This window comes from Gavialis gangeticus, unplaced genomic scaffold (assembly GCF_001723915.1).
Source record: "Gavialis gangeticus isolate Ggan-Ray unplaced genomic scaffold, GavGan_comp1, whole genome shotgun sequence".
Taxonomy (NCBI): Eukaryota; Metazoa; Chordata; order Crocodylia; family Gavialidae; genus Gavialis; species Gavialis gangeticus.
This window is the reverse complement of record NW_017729034.1, coordinates 2,619,892-2,643,718: the sequence shown is the minus strand read 5'-3', so window position 1 is coordinate 2,643,718 and position 23,827 is coordinate 2,619,892. Positions and strand designations below refer to the sequence as shown.

The 23,827-nt window shown below is 42.1% G+C and overlaps 1 protein-coding gene and 1 long non-coding RNA gene across 4 annotated transcripts in view; one reads left to right on the top strand and one right to left on the bottom strand.

Moving 5' to 3' along the window:
- The window catches only part of NME7 (NME/NM23 family member 7), a 194,191-nt gene that overhangs the window by 70,246 nt on the left and 100,118 nt on the right, over positions 1-23,827 (top strand). For all 3 annotated transcript variants that reach the window (XM_019526785.1, XM_019526786.1, XM_019526783.1), the window contains exons 3-7: positions 1,554-1,720; positions 8,197-8,307; positions 15,303-15,353; positions 17,970-18,177; positions 20,861-20,966. In XM_019526785.1, coding sequence (XP_019382330.1) covers positions 1,554-1,720; positions 8,197-8,307; positions 15,303-15,353; positions 17,970-18,177; positions 20,861-20,966 — 643 coding nt within the window. The remainder of the gene's footprint in view (positions 1-1,553; positions 1,721-8,196; positions 8,308-15,302; positions 15,354-17,969; positions 18,178-20,860; positions 20,967-23,827) is intronic.
- Positions 482-23,827, bottom strand: part of LOC109304312 — a 35,970-nt gene continuing 12,624 nt past the window's right edge. The window contains exon 2 of the long non-coding RNA XR_002099346.1: positions 482-736. This is a non-coding gene — a long non-coding RNA (uncharacterized LOC109304312). The remainder of the gene's footprint in view (positions 737-23,827) is intronic.

The window sequence follows — 23,827 nt, the reverse complement described above, 5'->3', positions numbered from 1 at the left end:
GCCTGTAGTTGCCCGGGTCCTCCGTCCTCCCTTTTTTAAAGATGGGGACCACGTTGGCTATCTTCCAATCATCTGGCACCTGGCCCAAGCACCACGAGCGCTCGTAAAGCTGTTCCAAGGGCCCTGCAATAACCCCTGCTAGCTCCCTCAACACCCTGGGGTGGAGAGCATCTGGACCCGCTGATTTGAACATGTCCAGCCCCTCCAGAAGCTCTCTAACCCGGTCCTCCCCAACCTGAGGTCTGGAGGCATTCCCCTCGAGTCTGTCTTGCATCACAGTGGGGAAGTCCCAGTCCCTGCACAAGAAAATGGAGGTGAAGAATTGGTTAAAGAGGTCTGCTTTCTCCTCTGGTGCAACCACCAGATTGCCCAGAGAATCTTGCAGGGGCCCCACATTTCCCGGTGCCTTCTTCATCATAAAAATGATAAAATTCTTCAACTCATGTATTTGAACACAGGATATGAAATCAGAACATACATGAAAAAGGAAAAAGAAGCTTTATTCTGACTCCTGATGAGGAAGTATCAAGAGCTCCAGAGTCTGGGGAGGGCTTGCAGCCCCTCCAAAAATGGGTGCTTATTGGAACTGTTCATCTGTTTTGCAGTATAAAGAATGGGGCTGTGTATCACGTGAGAGCAGGCTGTTCTGAGGGATTTCTAATGCTTCCATTCATGATAAACACAAGGGAGAAATGTACCCAAATGGCTCATAACATCCAAAAGATTAATTTTGCATCTGAAAGAAAAAAGGCCAAAACTTTGAGGCAGGGAGGGTGCAGGAAGGGAAGGGGAACAGGTTTTCTATTTTAACACTACTAAAGCATTGTGGAGAAGGGCAGTACATAACACAGTATTAGGAAGAGGAAGTTTTGAGTGAGGACAAACCCTTCTTTTCATAAATGCCTTGAAAGTGTTAGCATCTACTTGCAGTCAAAGGAACCTGTTGTTTTTAAGATCTCCTCTAATACTTGGCTAGCCTACCTAGTAAACTGCATGAAACGTCTTGCACCTTTCTGAGAAAGATGAAGAGTTTAGCTGACAAAGCTCAGAAATTCAGCCTGTGGTTCTAGGTAGCCAGTGTTTCAAACCCATGGTTTAGACCAGCCATTCGTGTCTAATTTTGACTCATGTATAGTACAAACGGTTAGTTTAGTATCATTGAAATGATGCCCTGAAGATACCTGTTACAGCATGTTGCAAGCAGTTCTGGCATGGCCTATCAGTCTGAAACAGTGTGGTTTTCCTGAGGAAAATGTCACTGAAACTCCCTTTAATTCAGATTGGACTGAGATACCCAGGAGGCATCAGGAGCAGTTATTGCAACTTAAAATAACACAAGCAAGTAATGAAACACAAAAAGTCTTAGATACTTGTCAGCCCAAGGGAGAGATAGTTAAAGTGGAACAAATTCATAATATTGGCTTCACCTTCTGAGCATCCGCAGATCCCATAATATTTTTGAGACTTCCCAAAATAGAAGAGAATTTATTTTAAATCTGCTCACAGCTGACTTACCTGCTCCTGCTGTTTGGTGACTATGTCTTTCTCTGCAGTATGACATGAAGAATCATCGCACCTTTCTGAAGCGCACTAAATACGATGGCTTACACCTTGAGGATTTGTTCATAGGCAACAAAGTTACTGTGTTTTCCCGACACCTTTCCTTAGTTGACTATGGGGACCAGTATACAGCCCGCAAGCTGGGCAGCCGCAAAGAAAGGTAGGAAGATGCAGTTTTTGAAATTTTGATTTATTTGCTACCTGAGAACATCACATGAGCAAGTTTGTTCAAGTGGTTGCATTTGGCTGGAGGAATCAGAATTTCTGTAATTGATGCTATAAGGAAGGGGAGGGCAAGAAATGGGTTTAGTGTTATTCTGCCTCTGAGGTGAGGGGCTCTTGAGCTTTGATAGCTGGAATAGAAGAGAAGGCAACCCATCTCTGTAGTCAAATCTCTGATCTTTCATCTTAACTGTTAAAACCCCCAGAACACTACCTTAGTCATTAACTGCTCTTTGCTCCAGTTCTGGGGAAAGAGACTTGGATCCAGCCACATCCACAGAAGAACTTTGGTGCCTAAAATATAACTTCAGGGGAACAAGGGCACCCAGGTCCTAGAGCGCAAGCCACAAAACCCCCATGCAGTTGTGTAGGCACCTGAGAGTCTCTAGGCACTTATGTTTTCCATTTAAGTTACTTAAGTGGTTAAGGTGCTGCTACTGAGCATTTCCAGGACAGCTGCCATTTTGGCTGTGTTGAGTGTGTCAACACCTATCTGATGCCTGATAAACTCAGGCAGTGCTTGTGTTTGTCTCATCTGAGGCACCTGGTCTGATATACTCAGACTATGGCTGACACTAATATCACTGAGTTCAGCACAAAGCACAGTAGCCATGACTGTAAACACATAGAGATGAAAAAGGGGCTCCTATCTATGTACCTTTCATGTAATAGAGCAGTGACAAGCACATTTGAAGTGGGAAAACTGGGTTCTAGGCCCTGTTTAGCCTGGGGGTTGGGAACCCACATTTTTCCACACTCCTCCCAGGAGTGCCAAATTAGAGGCTGGGTTGGGCTGGTACTATTTTCCATCCAGTTTGTTGAACCTGTATCATTCTGCAGGAAGATTAATGAGGCCAGTGAGACAGCAGGCAGGAGGGAGTGTGACTCTGTAGCCTAGTAATGAGGACGCTCCCATGGGATGTGAGAGATCTGGGTTCTAGTCCTTGCTCCAGGGATTAAATGCATTTTGGATTAAAGAGTCATGGGATAAACTTGCTTGGGGAACAGTCCAGCCTTGCTGCAGCTGTGTAAACCCACTGACATGCAATTACACAATGTTTTTATGAGATCCAGTTGATTACACGATCCAGTTGGCTGGGGTGATATGATCCCGGCACCCATTCCTGCCTGGGGCAGGGGGTTGGACCTGATGATCTGTTTAGGTCCCTTCCGACCCTAAGTACTATGATGCAGAAAGGGCAGAGGGAGGCTTGTACCCATTTTCTATTGCTCTTCCAATAAGACAGGAAGTGGGAGGGAAATGGGGTGTGGAGAGACCACCTGGGAGTGAAGATCTGGTCCCTTATATTAGCTCATAAATTTATTTCAGCTGTGGCGGTGTAACCAAAGAGACCTCCTCTGGCTGCCACATTTTGCCAAAAGCCTATCCCAGAGAAAAACAACACAAATGAGAGATCTTAATAACTTAGGCCAGACTTTTTCTGTAGCTTACACTGGGATAAATCTGAATTGACTTAAGTTGTGTTACACTACATATATAACTAGGTAACCCAGACCAGAGTTTAGCTCAAAACCTTCAGAAAGGACATTGAGCATTGTTCTTTGATTGCTGTTCCAAATTCCAGAGAGCCTCATTTCATGTGCTCTTTGTCCCCAAACTGGCTTGAAGTTGGTTTGCTTTCAGAGATCTCTAACCAGACCTAGGTAAGACTTTAAATTAACATTTTAATCCAAACAATAGCAAAATACATTGATGAAGTTGAAAGGCCTGATGAAGTTAAGATGCTACCTCATCATTTAAAAGCATTGCCACCAAAACTACTTCAGGAATAATCTTCTTAAATGGGGCCTCTGGGCATGTTGGCTACTGTTTTGGAGGTGGAACAGAAGGGAAAACAGTGTGAGAGAATTTGCATTTCAGAACTCTTGAGGTGTATTCCCATTCTTAGTCATCTCTTTGTGAGACTGCACAAGTCTCTCAGGCCTGGCCTGTCTACAACGCTTGCACTGATGTAATTGTTTTGATTAAGGATGTAGATATTTCCTAATGTACCTGCATTGGTACAAGAGCTAGTGTGGGTGCATTGTTATAACTTTGCCAGATAATGAAGTGGCAATACTAATGTCCTGGTACAGTACAACCAACTATCTCGCAGGCATGCTAAGAAAGTACAGGTTGGATGAATGGACTATAAGGTAGATAGAAAACTGCATGAATCATTGGGCTCAGAGCCTAGTAGTCAGTAGCCTGAGGTCTAGTTGGCAGCCAGTGTCAAGTGAAGTGCTCCAGGGGTCAGTCCTGAGGCTGGTTTTTTTCAATATCTTCATCAATGACTTGGAAGATGGCATAGAGTGCACCCTCAGCAAGTCTGCAGACGACACCAAGCTGGGGAAGTAGTAGATACATTGGAGAGTAGGGTTAGGATTCAGAGAGGCCTAGACAAGTTGGAGGATTGGACCAAAAGAAATTTCATAAAGTTAAATAAGGACAAGTGCAAAGTCCTGCACTTTGAATTAAACCAATCCCATGTACTGGTACCGGCTGGGGGCTGCCTGGCTGGACAGCAGCTCTGCAGAAAAGGACTTGGGGTTACGGTGGACAGTAAGCTGAATATGAGCCAGCAGTGTGTCTTTGATGCCAAGAAGGCTGATGCCAAGAAGGCTAACGGCATACTGGGCTGCATTGGTTGGAGTGTTGCCAGCAGATCAAGGGAAGTGATTATTCTTCTCTATTCAGCACTGGTGAGACCACATCTGGAGTACTGTGTTCAGCTTTGGGCCCCCCATGACCAAAAGGATGTGGACAAATTGGAGAGAGTCCAGCGGAGGTCAGTGAAAATGATTGGGGGCTAGGGGTCATGACTTACGAGGAAAAGCTAAGGGAACTGAGCTTATTTAGTTTGTAGAAGAGAAGACTGAAGTGGGGATTTGATGGTAGCCTTTAACTACCTGAAGGTTGGTTCAAAAGAGGATGGAGCTAGACTGTTCTCAGTGGTGGCAGGTGACAGAACAAGGAGCAATGGTCTCAAGTTGCAGCAAGGGAGGTTTCGGCTGGATATTAGGAAAAATTTTCTTGCTAGGAGGATAGTAAAACACTGGAACTGGCTACCCAGAGAGGTGGTAGAAGTTCTATCCTTGGAGGCTTTTAAGAGCTGGCTAGACTAAACTCTGGCTAGGATGATTTAGTTGTTGCTGGTCCTACTTTGAGCAGGGGGTTGGACTAGATGACCTCCTGTCCCTTCCCACCTTAATTTTCTGTGATTCAATGAACCTAGTTCATTAATATCTGGGTGGTTCATAACACCCTTAAGTTCATAGCAGGTTGCCTAGTTAAGGATGAGATGTTCAGGCAGGATTTTTCAAATGTGAGACTGTGCTTGGGTCACTGGAGATGCATGTGCAAAACTCAGGTTGTTTTTGCAAGGGAGGGTGACGTGCACCTCCAGCCTTCTGAAACTGGGGTTTTTGCTTTTGTAAATACAGTGAGCAAATGTGACTCCAGGTATATGCTGGGAATACAACTGATGTGTGAAAAGAGGCCAGTTTTTACAGAATCCCTTATCTGATTGTAATTGCAGTAATATCAGTCTTTCTAGGGACCCTGTTAAGTTGAAATGTAATTAGTTCCAAAAGATTACTTTAAAACAGCTTCAGTTCACACACCTCTCTTGCTCTCTCTTGCTCTTTCCTCTGCCCCAATTTATTTCTGTTGTTCTATACCATTTGACTGTCAAAATGCTCCCCACACCTCTGCCCTTCCCATCATTTGGAAAACTATGCATATGGTCTGTGCAAACTATAAAAATTGCAGAGGTCACATAAGTAAAGGCAAAGTGCTATGAAATGCACATGATGACCACAATTCACGGGAAAAAAAGAGATTTCCCTTCCTCCTATTCCCCCTTGTCTGCCACCACTTCTAATCATTCACCTGTGATCTTAGGTGACTTACAACGCCAAGTAAAAGTTTTTTCTTACAAGTGTGTCCTTAAACAGAATATGTCTTTTAATATATTCAGTTACCATAACTGGTGTTTGAAAAATAATTAGCATGCTCACAGTAAACCAGACACACTGGGAGATTGTATTCATTTGGGAAGTCATTGATGTGTTTCTAGGCCTATACCATAGCCAGTATTTCTTCCCATACAAAACTTAAGGTACAGTACTTGTAAAAGTTCTTAAATTTAAAATAAAAGCATTTCATGCTCCTGACTACACTTCGTATTGTTTTTCACGTATTGCACCTGTATCTCTCCTCTGCTTAGCCACTGTTCCCCTTTTCCTAGTGTCCACAAAAACTGTTACATTCAGACTGACTGTACAATATAAAGCAGTTAAGTCTAATTTGAATTCCTTTTCCTCTGTTCCTAGCCATAACCATTCAGAAATACACTTGGCGGAGACAGACATGTAAAAACCCTAAAACGTATGACTAAATCTTGAAGTAGGTCTTATGAATCAAAATCTAATCTCAGAAATGAACCTCAGCATTCTGATTTATAACACTTTTTTCTGCACACCTCCATGAAACGCTCTCTGAAAATGTTGAATTCTATAAGTCAGTGCTGGAAAAAAACCCTACCAGCAGATGCTCATTTTAGTTTGTACTGCTGGCCTTTAAATTAATTGCTTCCATATACAGTATTTCACTGCATACTGCTAACACTTAAGGATCTCTTCTCTAAACTTGAAATTAGCAAAGTAAATCACATTATTTCCGGATTTAACAACCTCTCTCCAAGAGCCTGCAGAACAAAAAAACCTTCCTGAAGAAAATGCTAACTTTGAGTTTAAGTGAAATTCTCCTTCAAACTACATTGCCTGGGTCAGTCTTATTTATTTATTTTACAATTTCTCTTAGACCTGGGTCTTGTTTGATCCACAGATCTGAGCAGCCCTGAGGCTTGGGGGAGTTCAGATTTATTTCTGAACTCTGAAGCTCAGCTCTGGTTCCCTCTCCGCCCCACCCAAAATGTCAGATATGTTTCCACCTCCTCCTTCTTGTTTCCTTTTCCCACTCTCTCCCTTCCCACTTACTATAAAGTCACTGAGTGATAAGCTGTGGGAAGTGTTGATTCCCAGGATAAGAACAAGTGGAATGGCATTTTGTCCATTTCTCCTAAATTCAGTGTGCTGTATTACCAGTTAGAACAAGCTGGTGGTCATAAAGGTTCTCTTCCCCAGCAGGCTAGAAAATAAAAAACAAAAGTGCAGCCTTTGTTTTTTCTTATTAGAGGTACCACAATAAGGGAAACATTTGGTTTTGCATATCCTTTGTTACTGGAAACAGATTAAAGGATAAGCTCCTCTGGAATATCATAGTATCCTACATAGTTGTGGGACAGGCAGTTAGGTAAGTCATCTGTTGGCTTGCAGGCTGAGCATGTTTGCTGACTTACCACCCAAAGAAACACGTACGCAAAATGTTTTTCATAGGCTTTATAAGCTTTTGTGCTTATTATTTTTGATTAATAATGTGCTTAGTGCTGAGAGGTGTGCTTAGCACTGTACAAAACAATGGTAAAAAAAGCAGCCTTTGACCTGAAGAATTTAATAGCCTGAAAGATAATTCCAGGGAATATGTATTTAGAAAGCGAGAGATGAGGATCATTTATAGGTGCTGTGTTTCTCGTTTTTCTTTTAACTCCCTTGCAATCAAGTTCAAAGTCAGTAAAATGGGGATGCTGACTTGTTTCTTCTTACCCTTTGTCCTGGCTTCTTATCTGGTAAGCTTTTTTGGGACACTGGCTGTATCTTACGTGTTTGCACAGTGATACCTCAACCTCAGTCAGAGCCCTGAGATGTTGTTATAAGAATAATCTCTTTATGAGCATTTCAGAAAAACAATTTTGGAGGAAGATTTCAATGTAGATAGGCTACAGGCATTTTGATTGGGTTCTTAATTAGGAGCAGAGTGACTAAGAAGGAAGAGAAAGAAATAAACTAAACAAAATGGTTGTACTGTGGCAGGGTGGAGGCAGGGAATATGATGAAAAAAGCCTCTGGCTTGTTACACTTTTTAAAAATTGAAATAAGTTTGCATATAAATGGCTGCTTCTGTCTATCTCAAGTGCTATTCATGCACAGGAAAATTGTGGTGTTACATCTCATAGTAAACAACAACTATATCCAGGACAGTACTCCCAAAGATCTGTGGAGTTTCAAATGTAAAAAGGACTTACTTGTGAGACTTGCAGACATTTTAGATTACACACTGGGACCCAGAGACAGAGAGCCCATAGAGATTGCTGACCATCCCTTAGGCAAATGGTATGAAGGAAAGAATGAAAATGTTTTTACCACACATACAAGATGGGAGGTCATGGAAAACTGAGGCAGAGCTGTTTGGATAACTGATTGGATATCTTTTTGTGTGATGGTGTTTTCTTTAAGTGTAACACTTACCTTGGACTGGTTGTTTTGTGGCAAATGCAATGTTCTCTTTTTCAGAACACTGGCTTTGATTAAGCCTGATGCAGCACCCAGGGTTGGAGAGCTAATTGATATCATTATTAATGCCGGCTTTACAATAACCAAGGCCAAAATGATGGTGCTTTCACGGTAAGGCTCTATGAACATTTACTGTAGGATTGGAATATTACTTTTTTTTATTTCACTGTATTTTCCTAGTTATTCCATGTTCAGCATATTAAAGTGATACTACTGAGTAATAAAGAAAGCAGTAATCTATTTCATAATGACATGTAAGTTCCTCAAACAGTGTAGAGACCTTACAGTGTCTAGGTAATGAAAAAGTCCTGTGCAAATGTTATTGGGCTTACTGCAAGTGTGTAAATATATAATGTGTGCTTGAATAAAAATAGAGGTCATTCTCATAAATTCAGCACTCAGATGATGCTTGCTAGTAACACATTTCTTTGCCTCCACTTTTAATTACCCAGTTGCCTAATGCAAGCTTGATTGCTAATTATGGTACAGTTGTTTCAAGTTGATTAATTTGTTGCCTTACAGTAAATCCACAGTTTTAGTCTGTGCGCCTAGAACCAACCTTGCCACCTTCTGCAGCTGCTGTGGAAGTCCCTAGAGACAGCGCAGTCTGTGTGGCTCTGCTGAGGGCAAGGGCAGTGCTGACCTGTATGTGGCTTCTGCTCCCTTGGTATGAATGTCACTCGGATGCCTGACCACTGGTGGCCAGAGAAGACTAGCTGGGGAAAGAATGGATTTGGTGGATCTACCACAAAGGGGTTTGCCAGGATCCTTGCATGGCTACTCCACTGTGGTTATGCCACACCTATCTACACAACATCCCTGAGCAGAAATATCACCTTATCTTTAAATATGCCATCTTTCCAAGAGTCCTATTCTAAGTCTTGTGGTTCTCATATGCCACAAGGAGGTATTCCCTTACCTCAAAGTTTTTTGGTTCTCCTAGGTAGTGGTAGGATAGGACATGACTGCCTCTCTCTGTGATCATATGCTGCTGTCTGCTACTGCACCTGACCCTACCATTGTAGTTTACAAATAGTCACGTATCTAATACAGAACCCCTCTCCACCCAAATCTACATCCAGGCTTTCGGGTATCTTTGTGGGATCTTTTCTAGCCATTCAGTCTGTTCTTAATAATTGCAAACTATTCTGTGGTTTGATGTTCTGTCATTTCACTCGCTTTGTCCTGAAGTAGTAGGCTCCTCCTTATTTCTGTGGGCGGATTTGTTCTATGATTGAAGGTTTGAGGTACATCTTTGTTTTGGATATGGCTTACTTTGAGGAAAAGAAATCCTAAAGTTTGAGATGAGATTTAAACTCCTTTTACTTTATAAGTGACTCCATGCCTGTGTAGGGCTGTCAAAGAATTTTTAAAAATTAATGGCAATTAATTGAGAGATTAAAAAAACTAGTTGTGTTAACTGCACGGTTAAAATTGCAATTAAAACAATAATAGAATTCTTTCCCCTCCCACCCCAGGCACTGCTGGTGTCCCCCACTCCTGACCTGCAGCCCCCTGCACCCTCCAGCAGCATTGCCTGGGGCTGCCTGGCCCTTGCCACCCTCAAAGGGCACCCCCCCCCATTCCCCTGTTGGAGGGGCAGGCACCTCACCCTGCCCTGCCACAGCCCCAGTGCTTGGATAGCTTCTCCCAGCACTGGAAGGCACCCCCCCACACACATACACGTACACACACCCTGGACAGTCCCCAAGCCCTCCAACCTCTGCTCCCCATCCAGATGCTGAATCTGCTCCCAGGACCCTGCTTGGCTGCTTGCTGGCCATATATATGTGCGGCCGGCAGCAGCAACAGGGGAGGGGCTGCTTTTCCCCCTATCACCTGGAGCGCTTAACACGTTAAAAAAATAATGCAAAAATGAATGAACGCATTAATCGCACGTGTTAACTGTCATTAATTGACAGCCCTAATAATGATTAATCATTACCTAGCACCTCATTAGACTATAATATTTAATGGCTCAATATATAAATGGTGACTTGATAATATGGAGTTTTTATGGGGCCCTCTATGTTAATCCATGATAATGCATCATAATTCTAATGGTAGCACTGAATTATTGTCACAAGCCGAGTGTGACGGTTCTCTGTACGGTTATTTGTCCAGAATAGCATTGGCATCTGCTGCTTTCTTTAAAGGGGATTATTGCTGACATTTGCCTGGAAAACTCTGTTAACTTGATTCACACCACCTGTAAAAAAAAAACAACATTGCTTAGGTATGAAAGAAAGGTCAGACATGTGCTGTGAAAGGCCAGTTCTTCTGTCTCCTCAGTTAATCATGCCTCAGTCCAACCCACTGTTCAAGATAAATCCTGCTTTCAGTGCTCTATGAGTCCAATTCTGCTGAGACTGAATGCAAAAGGGGGTTAGATTTTGGACAGTCAGTCCAGTTTTGTAATTACTGCAATAGCAGTTTTCCTTGACTAAGCATTGGAGCCAGGGATATGCGTGGTTTAACTGTTCACAAATATTTGTTCAGGTTTATAAATGATATTGCTTAAGACTGTCTTCATACCCTTTTGCAGTTCGCTTTCCATGAATATTTTAGTCAGTGCACTTACTGGAAGGAAGTTTTGCTGAAACAGTGGATTCTAAACACCTATTTTAGAATATTTGTGGGAAGAGGGTTTTATTTCATTTTAGAAAAAACCTTCAGTTCCCCCCCTTAGTAAGCAGAAATGTACCTTGTAGCCTGCATTTCCGATCAAAAAAACTCAAATTTTGAATGTCTATTACTTTGTGAACTACAACCTACAGGTTAAAAATTCCTCAGCAAATAATTTTGACTAACACGGGAGAAAATTATGATTTGTTTACAGATACACGAAGAGTGATAGAAATGAACTTTTTCAAATATATGGGTCACTATACAGAAATTATTCCTCTACTTTGAGTAAGGACTGCAATATTAGACTCGGGGACTGTACCAGTGATTCTCAACAAGGGTGCCGGGAGATCCTTTCAAAAGTGCTGTGCAATGTTAGCAGTCTTAGGTGTGTAAACATGATTCACATGTAAACCTAGAGATTTCTGTAGTGTTAAAAACCTCCTGATCTGTTGTGGTCTTTCTGAATTCTTTGCAACAGAAGTATTGTCCTATTATTTTTCTGTAGTCAAAATACAAAAGAGCTGGCATTTTTCTGAGGGGTGCCTCAAGTCTTAAAAAAAGGTTGAGAGCCACTGGACTCATGTGTAAGTGCAAGTGTCTGATATGATCTTTCTCCTCCTTCCCTGTCTTTGTAGAGGGTAATTTACAGACAGGCGTGTTGTACACTGGAGAGAATTTGCCAGCTGATGTTAGAAATGATCATTTGTGAAGGCCAGGATAGTGCATTAGATCAAGAGCTGCTAGAAGTGAGTGAATTGCGGTGATACCCACACATTTCAGAGAACAGTTTTTGTAAACAAATAGGACACTTCAACCTTGTTTTCCCCCCATTGGTACTTGCGGATTTTGTAACTGGCATTTGGCTTGCTGACCTTTCCTCACCGAGTAATCTTCACTGCAAATCTTTAACTTAATGGTGAACTCTGCACCTCGGCCATGGGCTTGGAGCTATGCTGCTTCTCCACGGCAGTCGCTCTCCCTTTCCAGGAGTTTGGATTTCTCTGTATCACATCTTCATAATCGGGTGCTCTCCAGGGTTCAGAACAAACCAACACCCATTACAATTTAAAACCTAAACCTGTTAAATTTGGATTTGGGATGTAGCAGAGCACTTTAACATCCCTTATGAATTTGGTAGCTACTCCATGTGAAGAAGTCCTAGTGGAATCAATTGGACTTACATCATGCAGCAGTTACAGAGCATACACCTCAAAGCAAGGAGGGAAGGAGGTTGCTAGCTCTAGCTGATGCTGTTGTAAGAAAATCACTGGCTGGTAGAACTGAGGTCCACAGTACATTCAGTGCAGCTTGTAGAAACAACTAACTGCCTCAGGTACCATTGACATAGTGGAACAGATCACAGCATGGGCTGCAAAGCTTGCCCAAGAAGCTGAGTAGATATTTAAGTGGCTAGCATATACTGATCTCCATAATGCTAGTTATATCTCCAGTAGTACCTGAGCTAGCTAGTCACTTCAGCGTTGACATGCTGTTAGACTAGCTTATTTACTTTGTAAGCTTGGGGATTGCTTCAGTACAGTAGTGCAGACAGGTGTAAAAACCGCATATGTGGCAATTAGTGTGTTCCCATAGGGAAAATGTAGGGCCATAGCAAGTTTCCAAGTGGAAAAGTAGTGGGGGAAAACAGCTTCTCTTCCATCAACACTGAGAAGTGTAAAGTGCTCCATCTGGGGAGGAAAAATCCACAACAAACTTGCAACCTTGGTGGTGCTACTTTAACTAGCATCATGTCTGAAAGGGACCTGGGGGTCATAACTGACCATAAAATGAATATGAGCCACCAGTGTGATGCTACCATTAGCAGAGCAAATAATACCCAGGCATGCATCAACTGATGCATCTCAAGCAAAACCAAGGAAGTGATTCTCTTGCTCTACTCAGCATTGGTGAGGCTGCAGCTGGAGTACTGCATCCCGTTCTGGGTGCCACACTTCAACAAGGATGTGGAGAAGCTTGAGAGAGTCCAGTGAAGGGTCACTTGTATGATTAGAAGCCTGAAGAGCAAGTCATATGAGGAAAGGCTGACAGATACAGAACTGTTGAGCCTAGAAAAGAGAAGATTTGGTGTGAGAGTTGGTGGCAGCTTACAGATATATCAGGGGTGAGCATCAGGGGCTAGGCAAACAACTGTTCAGCAAAACGCCCTGGGGCAAACCAGGAGCAACAGTCATAAACTCATAGAAGGTTTCAGACTGGATATTAGGAAAAACTTCTTCACAGTTTGTGTGACCAGACTGGAATAGACTCCCAGCGGGGGTGATACAGGCACTTATCCTGGAGATCTTCAAAAGGAGACTGGATGCACACTTTGCTGGGGTTATTTGACCCTAGCAGTCTTTCCTGCCCAGAGCAGGGGGGATGGACCCAATGATTTCACAAGGTCCCTTCTAGCCCTAAACTTCTGTGAATCATCCTTTTCCTCATTTTCACCTCTTTTCTAGAATTCAGAGAGCTTTAATGCATTCAGATGCATCTGCAAACAGAAGCTAAGGTGCAAAAAGTTCTATGGCCTAATAACCCAGTCTGACAAAAAAGGGGTTTGGGGAAGTAGTCCAGTTACAGTAAGAAAGTTATGGGCAGATTTGTAGCTTATTATCATGAATGTATTTCCAACCTGTGTCTCTAAAATAACAAACATTATGTAACCTAGGTGGCTGCACAATAGTTGCCACCCCTGCCCAGTATCGGGGATGGTGTGGTGAGAGTGGGGCAAGGCTTCCGGCCAGCACCAATTTACTTTCCAGCCGGCCCCTGCTCTCCACAGAGCAGCCTGTGGTTCCAAGAAGGTCTAACACTTAACTGATTTAACTATTTACACTTTATTTACAAAACAAGAATAATAGGAAAAGTTATTTACAAGTGAACTTAAATGGCATAACCAGAATCACAAAACAAACCAGAATGCATTAGTCAACCCTTGACTCAAGAACCACAGGTAGGATAACTGGCAGCTTTCAGCCACTGCTGAGATGCTACCGCAAGGAAGCAAGGTGCTTACTTCCAGCAGCTCCAACAGGCTTCCCAGTAAACGACAGACTGCAACAGTGTAGGCTCTTCTGGTCTGCAGCAATCAAATTGTATCAAACCCCAATCCCCCAAAGAGGCTGTAGGGTGACCCTCCATGACAACCGACAAGGCAAGCAACAAGCAACAGAGTAGGCTCCTGCAGCAATTGGCATGATCCAAGCACAAAGCTCAGGGACTCCATCCGATGACAGTCAGCTGCAGAATAAGGGACAGGACTGAGTCCCCTCTGAAGCAGTCAGTGGCAGAGGGTCAGCAGGACAGGCAGCTCCCAGGGGTCGTTGCTCTAAACCCTTGCTCCAGTTGATTGACCGGGCACCCCACACACCTCTCAGCTTGCCAATCCCGCTCCGAGTGCCAGCCTGCGCTCTGAGCTCCCAGGGACCCTTGTCCTGGTGCTCTGCTGCTCCTCAGGATCCCAGTGCCTTGCCTGCTGCTGTCCTGCTTCCCCAGGAAAGGTAAGGGGTTTCCTCAACTCAGCGGCCCAGCTCTCTGCTCCGGATAAGGATGCCTCCTGCGCTCCTGGCCACTGCTTCTTCTCTGCAGTGGAGTGGGGGGCCGACTGCTACCCCTAGCCTCCGAGATGCCCCACACATCCAGCCCACTGCAATGGGGCCTTGGGGCACCAGCTCTCTGCCCCAAGCCCTGGCTGCTGCTCCCTCTTTGCTGCAGGGCTGGAGGCATGGCCGACTGCCTCTGCCTTCTTCTCCCAGGGTCTACGAGGCTCTTCAGAGGGGTCTCTCTGCTCCTGTGCTGGGTCAGCTCTCCCCAGCTCTTCTTAGGCCTCCTGCGTCATTCCCTGGAGTCACTGTCAGCAGCCCCCACATGCCAGTTCAGCTGCTGCTTTTATCCCTTCTGGCAGTCCCTCCCTGGCTTGCAAACTGGCCAACCAGGGCTCAGCGTGGCTGGCCCCCAACTTCAGCCGTCCCCCTTCCATGTGAATGAGGGGATTGAAAACCCCTTCTTTCGATTGGCTTCTCCTTTTCTATAGGGCAGGGCTCCCCTGCTCCACCCTTGGGATCGCTCAGAATTCACCGGCACTGTTTCTAGCCCAGGGTAAGTATCTCACACCAATCTGGTGAACCCACATTGGCAGTCTATTACAATTATAAGGAAGGTGACTCTGATGCTCTTGTTTGCCTTTTCTCATAATACCAGAACATGGGAAGAGCCAGTGAATTTGAAAGGCAGATTTGCTACACAATATCATCAAAGCCAAGAGCGTAGGAGGATTCACACTAGAAGGATTATTTATGTGGCTAAAAACAGTATTAGCAGTTGTGCTAACAATAGTAAAAGATGTGGAAGCATACAGATTCTTTTACCTCCAGGCATAAGCAAACCCACAAACTGTTGGGAAGAAACTACCTGTAGAGGCATATTAGTGAAGAACTGTTCATGCATGTCTTACATGTTTGTTTGGTCTCTTCTAGGAAAGAAGCAATGGATTTCTATGTAGACCATCAGTCCAGGCCTTTTTACAAGTAGGTACTTATTTTTTTAGGTTAATATGATCATTAACTGTGGGGGGGAGGGGAGGAGAGAAAACATCATGGTGAGATTTTATTATGTGACACTACAAGATAATGGCTAACCCAGAGCTGGTCTTGATTTGCAAGGGCCCCACGTAAAGTATACCATTGAACCTCATTCAGCTTTCCCTAGAGCACTATACCTCCCAGCTGGTGGATACCTGGCTCCACAGCCCTCTCATGCTGATTAAGCGCCAAGGAATGCATACACCTTATGAGGAATGAAAATGATCTGAGCTGGGGAGGGGACTCAACATTTAGAAGGCAGCATCTTCAGGCACAGAATGGGACTTGCAGGCAGTGACAACTGGAGTGGAATGACCAGTTTTGGATACTGATTTGGCAGCAAATGCCCAAAAGTGTGATTTCTTGCTCGCAAGCATGCCCTCTTGTAGGGCTAGTCCTAAACAAAAAGCAAAACTCTATGGGGTCTCTGTACTGCTTTATATATTGAATGCATGATATATTAGATCTCTCCATAAGTGACTGAATGAATATGCATATAGACAAATTCACCCTTCTAAAATACTGAGTTCCATAATACCAAGAGGCTTCAAACAACAAATCACTCTTTCCATTCCTGGATTTTTCCAAGCACAAGTCTTCTCAGTCTTTGTTACCTTTTAACATGTTCGAGGCAAGGTTTTTCCTGTCTTTGTGGCTTATGCAGCATTGAACATATTGCCTGTGCTAAACAAGTAATAATTTGTGTGTGCATGCATGCAAGAGTTTCCAGAGGCATTGCGTTCAAGTAAGGTAAATGCTGTTTGTTGATCTACATTTAGAATTTGTTTGGCTATGAAAGGAGGTCACAATAAAGGCAAGGTTGCTTGACATACATTCCTGAGTCTAGACCTAGGTTTACAACTCTTACATAATTTACCTGGGTGAGGTCAACCCAAAGGTTTCTATTTTTTGTCATGCAGGGACTGTAGGTTGTAATGACAGAATTTTAAAGGCCCAATTTCAGGATGATCTTTGGGTTCCTGAGCCTCAGGAATATAATTGGCAGGTTTCTTCTGGGAGTAATAGGTGGAGATGGTTTCCTTCTTTCCATGGAAAAGGAAATGATTCAAGGAAACTTTTGACCATTTTGTAGAGCATCAAGGAACTCAGCTTGTCATCTTTTTTTCTTTTCCAAGTTAATCTGCTTGGATAGGTTCATAAATGAACAAGAATTCTGTTTGCAATTTTATTCATGCCTGGCTAAACTAATGGCAGTTATCTGAGAAACTGTGAGCTGTCTGTTCACTATGTTTATTTTGTCTGTCATCCAGGGCTCTGACTGCCTGGTATTTACTGGACAGTATTTTTTCTTTGCATTGTAGTAAGAGAACAAAAAAATATCCAAATGCTAATAAAAATGTTAACTCTCATATCTGATTGCTTTTAGCATTTCATTAGTGATTTATTATAGTGTCTTTATAAACAGTCCTCTCAGATTTAATTGGCAAACTTGATAGTTAATGAAAGTCTACTGAATAGTAGGAAAAACTATTATTACTTCTTGAGGAAGTAAAATGAAATAATAAAGGATGTTTAATTTCATATTTTGTAAAAAGCATTTGGAGCTTGCCAGAAATGATATTGTTTCCCATATGTATAAATCTGTAACCCTAAAATGACTGAATAAAAATGTTTGCAATTTTCTAATTCATTGTGTGACAGCATTATGCTGTACGGAGCTTAAGAATATGTGAACAGGTTATTAAAACTTGTGGCATACTGCATATGTTCAAAAGGCCAGTGATAAAGGTACACTTAATGAACTAAGTTTGAACTCTCCTAATCTTGTGTTTTTTAACCATACAATCTGTACGGTCTCCCAAAATCAGTCTCTTCCCCAAAATCTCAAGATTTCTACACTGTCAAGAATGTTATCACTTTGATTAAAAACCCTACAAACCACTTTCTTTTCTCTCCTTTGTGTTTCCAATAGTATGATGTCTTCTCATTTTGGCTCTTACATCCCAAAGTCCTCAGGTGCCTTATCTTTTTGCAGCATCGAGCAAATTGCCTATACTAAACATATGAGGATAATTATATAGATATAAAAAACCATAGAATATAATATACAAGTCTTTTATAGATATAAAAGACATACAATATACATATTGTATTATTTCCTGCCTCACTATGTTGTTATGTTCAGTTCAGAGTAAAATCAATAAGATAGAATAGGCCCTTTGTTTCTATGTTAGTGAGGGACAGGAGTTAGATGCAAGTCCTCTGATAGTGGAGTAGGGAATAGGAATTTTGATGTGAATATATTCTTGGTAAGGAAGATGCACAGGTTGAGTGCAAGTCTTGTATGGGAGATTCATGTGGAAGGGACAGATTGGGAAATACACTACTCCGAGTAACGAGTACGCTTGTAACATCCACCATTGCTCATGTCTGTGGGCATTCTTCTGAAGTCTGGTGCTACCCGCCACTTTGTGTTACAACTTTTACTATGAACTGATGTACTTTTGCTGCAACACTGATGAGGTTTGCGCATTGGGGTCAGAGCTGGTGAAGTTTTTCCTTCTGAAGAATTCATCACTGCTTTCTCTCTGTATTTTGTAGTGAGCTTCTCCAGTTCATTACAAGTGGTTCCATTGTTGCCATGGAGATTTTAGGAGATGATGCTGTGTCTAAATGGAAGATGTTACTGGGACCTGCAAACTCTGGTGTGGCACAGACTGAAGCTCCAGATAGTATTCGAGCCACATTTGGAATAGATGGTATAAGAAATGCAGCTCATGGCCCTGACTCTATTGCTTCAGCAGCTCAAGTAAGATTTTAAATGTATTAACTTTGCTCATTTACTGAGTTGTATCACAATCCAGTGATTGGGCTGCAGTCGGTACAGAAATCCCAATGCTGTTTTTTCAGTTGAATGTAGTGCTGATTTATGCATTCTGCATAGTGATATTTGTAGACAGAAGTCTTATCTCCAACACAGACAGCTGCAGAGTAAGCTATCTTTATGCTACCGTGTCTGTGCACTTCTGCTCTGATTAGAAGAGACTACACTTGAAAAATTTGTCTAAGACTAGGAGTCTAGCCCTTCTATTGTTTGCTGTATGCAGTATACATAAAGTCCTTTTGTATACTGTAGACTTCATAGCCTATCACTCTAAATCCTGAAAAGCAAGAAAATTGGGTTCTAAATCATTCAGTACCACCTGTGCTCCACTCAGGCATTCTCCTTCATCATCCCAGCTACTTACTTTCCCTCCATCACCCACAACTCATATCTCTCTGGCATCATCCTGAACAATCAATAGCTCCCGTTGAACTTCAGCTAGGTTTGCTATAGATATAGTTCTGTGTTTTGAGTAGGAGTGACTCATTTCAGGTAGCTTTTTATGTGGCTTTGTATTGCGGTGTGAGACACAGGGTGTCATTTCACACTAACAGTTTACAATCTACTATTTTCTGTGATGCTTAGGAAAAGCATGGAACTGGATAGATTTGTGTTACCAGTACTGAAGTATAAATGATGATAAGTGATATTTGCGTGTTATGGGGATTTGTGTTTACAACTGTGGGGCTAAAGATTGCATTTTGGTCAGTATGAAGGTTTGCTGGGCACTTTAGTTGGCTGAATAGTTTGTTTGTTTCCTTACTTCAGTTTGCCTTCCACTAGGCAGTTTACTACTGCACCAAGAAGAGAGACGAGCGACTTTGTCCTGACCACTGGGGTATACTCAAGTCTGGGAGACTCAGCTTCAAGTCCCTGCTCCAGTAAATGTTTAATTACTTATACAAAATGGGACAGGCTCCATTGAGAGAGACTGAGGGACTCGCTTGAGGACTCATCAGGGATGGGGGGGGCATGATCTAAACCAGGTGGAGCAGGATCTAGAACTGAGGTATCCTACATCCCATATATGTGGGGCCTGTTGGTGAGGGCAGAGTCAGTCTCTTCCCCTCTCCTTTTTTCCTGGTCCAGTGTCAGGCTGCTTAGTGCAGCAGCACAAGCTGTGAGGTAAAGAGACAGTTATTCAACCACTCATCCACGCTGCACTTCACAGCCCAGTGTCCTAAGATCTGGAATATTGGCTGTCCTGAGGTCTATCTGGTTTGGATAGAAATTCTATCCTGGAGCTAAAAAATCAAGAACTTTTTTTCCAGCTATTTTGTTGGTCTAATAAAAGATATCACATCTACCCAAAGAACCTTGGGAACACAATGATACACATTTATAGGCAAGTCTAGCAAAATAATTACACAGAAATAAAAAAAGAGAAAAAGCAGCTAGGTTTTTCAAAGTAATTACCTTAATATAATAAGGAATGGTCTTTCAAAAAATAATTAAACAGGCACATTAGAACAGCATTTTTATTGATGGTTATTTCTCTAACTAAAATCCCATGCCAGATATCCTTAGCCACAGCCTTTGGCTCCAGAATATGGTATTGTTATCCTTCCAGTGTACCCTGGCAGAGAAAGATATTTCTCGACTCTCAACTTTAGCTCATTGAGCTAACATGGGAAAATCTAAATTTGACTTGACTGTATCTGAAACATACTACTACTTAACTGAGAGGCAACTCAAGAAGCTCTGAGACTGTTATACAAGGTAAAAAAATCTGATGATTTTGGTAGTGTCTACAGGTTATTATTATTTTCTTTTAAAAGAAATTCATTGAATTTCTGCACTGAAGATGGCTAATAGTCTAATTGGCTATATCAAGGGAAATTAGCTAATGTTTGCTTGCAGGTTGTTCTGACTGTGGTAGATGATGAAGGTGGAAGAAGGCATGAAGTTAGGAGTGATAAAAGAAGGCAAAAGCAACAGTTAGGAAAAGACTTGGGAAGAACTTGTGTTGCAGGTTGTCAGGCGTTGAGGGTACTATGTTGATGCAGAGCTATTCTCTTGACTTACCCAGGTATCTGGGCCAGGCCAGAGCCCAAATTCAGAAAGATTAAAGGTAGAGAAGATTTAAAGAAAGGGGAGTCAGCCAAGAAATTCAAGCAAGTTTTGTTACTTATTAAGAATAAAAGAATTCTCAGAGGAGGATTGAGGTCCAGTGTGCATACTAATCTTGTATGTATGTGCATGCTGTATTAAGAGCTAAGTGGGGATTCCACCCATTCATTTAGGGAAGAAGATGTAGTGTCCGAAGAAATGAGATTAAAGATGCAGAGAAAGGAATGGATTTGTAGGGTAATATGAAAGTTAGAATAAGTTTGAACTGAATACAGAAATGTAGGAAGAAGTGGTGTCAAGAAACCTGACTAGGGCAACAGCATAGTTCAAAATGTAGCTAAGGCAGGAAATATGTCTGTAGCAATGGTGCTAGGGAGAAAAGGATACATTTTAAAGGGAAAATATTCTTAGCCCCAAATAAATGAATTAGACTGTCTTTTATGACTTAAGATGTCTCAAAATACTGCTTGTACTAAAGATCTGAGACATACCATTGACTGTATAGTGCTAAAACATTTTCATTTGCAATTGTTTTCAGGAACTGGAGCTGTTCTTCCCTTCAGGTGGAGGTCGTGGACCAGCCAATAGTGCAAAATTTATAAACTGTACATGTTGCATTATTAAACCTCATGCTGTTAATGAAGGTATGTACTGTGGGGTTGATTCCTTAATGAAACATAAAAACATAAGAAATGCCATACTGGGTCAGGCCAGTGGTCTGTCTAGCTCAGTATCCTGTTTCAGAGTAGCAGTAGTAGATGCTAGAGGGAGAGTGCTGTCCCAGCTGGATCTAGAGTGATCTGTCCCCTATTCATTCCCCCTATTCATTCATTCATTCATCCCCTATTCCCATTCCCATTCATTCCCTATTCCCCCTATTCATTCATTCATCCCCTATTCATTCCCTGGCATCCATCATTATTGGTTTAGAGATGCCAGAGGAAACATCTCCAACTGTTCTGTTAAATAGCTGTTACTAGATCTATCTTCCATGAATGTGCCTAGTCCATTTCTGATCCTGGCAACGCTGTCTGGTGGTACCTCTACCACCTCCTGGGCAATAAATTGTGCAAGTTAACTATGCATTGTGCAAAAATTATCTTGTTACTTTTGTTTCTCTTGTTAGTTTCTCATGTTAGTTAGTTTTACTTTCTCTTGTCTCCTACTAATTTCAGTGGATATGCCCTAGTTCTAGTATTCCAGGATTTGGTGAACAACAATTCCCTGTTCATTTGACCCACACCTTTTGTGATTTTTATAGATTTCTCACATATTCCCCCTCAGACTTCTTTTCCAAACTGAAGAGTCGTAACATTCTTTTAGTCTCTCCTGGTATGGCATCTGCTCCACAGCCCTCATCATTTTGGTTGCCGTTCTCTGTATCTTTTCTTGTTCTACTTTATGCTTTTTCAGGTGTTGGAACCAGAACTGCACACAGTATTCAAGATGTGGGTGCACCATCAATTTGTATAATGGCATGATAATGATCTCTGTTTGTTTTCCAGTCCATTCTTAATGATGCCCAGCATTTTATGGACTTTTTGGATGCCACTGCACACTGAGCTGATGTTTTTAGAGAATTCAGGGTCTGTTTTCTGACCTTGTTTCGGGAACTGGAGCTGTTCTTCCCTGCAAGTGGAGGTCATGCTTCAGAACACCTAGTTCATAACCCAGCCCTGTGTATGGGTCACTGAGGTTATTTTTTCCCAGGTACATAACCTTGCACTTGTCAACATTTGAAGTTCATCTGTCACTTTTTTTCCCCACTCGCTTAGCTTGGTGAGATCTTTCTGTAGCTCCTCTCCATCAGCCTGGGACTTGATTACCTGGCATAATTTGGTGTCATCCGCAAACTTGGACATTTCACTGTACACCCCCACTTCCAGGTCATTGATGAAAATGTTGAACAAAATAGAGCCCAGAGCAGATCCCTGCTGGACTGCACTTTTGACCTCCCCCCATCCTGAAAAGTAATTATTTAGCTGTACCCTTTACTTCCAATCTTTTAACCAGCTCTCAATCCACAAATGGAAGCTTTCTTCCAGTTCTGTGACAATGCAGGTTTTTTTTGGTGAGGGACCTTGTTGAAACCTTTTTGAAAGTTAGCTGGATCTCCCTTTTCCATGTGTTTATTAACACCCTCAAAGAACTCCAAGAGATTGGTGATGCAGAATTTCCCTTTACAAAAACCATGCTGACTCCTCCCCAGCAGATTATATTTGTCCATGTGACTGATAATTTTGTTCTTTATTATATATTGTACTAACTTGCCAGGCATGGAAGTGAGACTCACTGGACTGTAGTTCCCAGGATCACATCTGGACTCTTTTTTTGAAGATGGGTGTTATGTTGCCAAATCACTAGTCCACCAGCACAGAGGCCATTGTAACAATAGGTCACGGTCTATTGCCCGTAGTCATGCAATTTCATCTTTGAGCTCCTTCGGAGCTCTCAGGTGAAAACCACCTGATCCTGGTGACTTACTAGTATTTAGTTTATTGATTTGTTCTAAAACATCTTCTGCTGTCACTTTAATGTGGTCCAACTCTTCAGACCTATCTGCTGGGAAGGACTGATCTGGCATGAGAATTTCCCCAGTATTTTCTGCAGTAAATACTAATGCAAAGAACTTATTTAACTTCTCTGCTATGGCCTTATCATCCCTGAGTGCACCTTTTACATCCTGGTCATCTAGTTGGCTCCCTTCTTCTGGTATGTTTTTAAGAGCTTTTATTATTATCTTTTCAGCTCCTTATTTGGCCTGCCTTATTTCATTTTTACATTTTACCTGTCAGAGTTTGTGGGCTTTGCTGTTTTCCTTATTTGGGCATGCCTTTCATTTTTTGAAGGATGCATTTTTCATTGAATGGCCTCCTTAACTCTGCTGTTAAACCATGCAGGGTTTTTTTTGGTGGTCTTGGTACCCTTTTGATTTGTGGAATACAGTTTTCCTAAGCCTCTAATATAGTATTTTTAAACAACTTCCAAGCTGCCTGCATGCCTGTTATGTTTTTGACTGCTCCTTTAAATTTCTTTCTAACTTCCTCTTTCCGTGTAACTTCCTTTTCTAAAGTTGTATATCAGGGTGGTGGAATTTTTTGACTTACTCCCTCCTGCTAAAATATTGAATGTGATTGTTATGGCTGCTATTACAGAGTGGCTGACTAGCAGACACCTCGTGATTGTTACTTGGGATTAAGTCTAGAAGTGAATCACATTGACATCATTATTTAGAAGCGTAAGGGTCTGCAGGATCGGACAAACTGTAGGAGTGCACAATATTTTGCCTTAGTTTGTGTATTCTCTGTACCATTTCTAGACACAAGCAGCAGGGTTTATTCACCATTAGTTCAGAATAACGGAGAAAAAACCCAAACAAATAAACATAAATCTTCCAATAGAGCGTCAATCAGATTCTGTAACAAAGTCTCTGCTGGACAAGCAGGCTGTAATAGACAGGAAATAATTATGACCTTTTTTGATGTCTGCTGATCTGTATGCACTA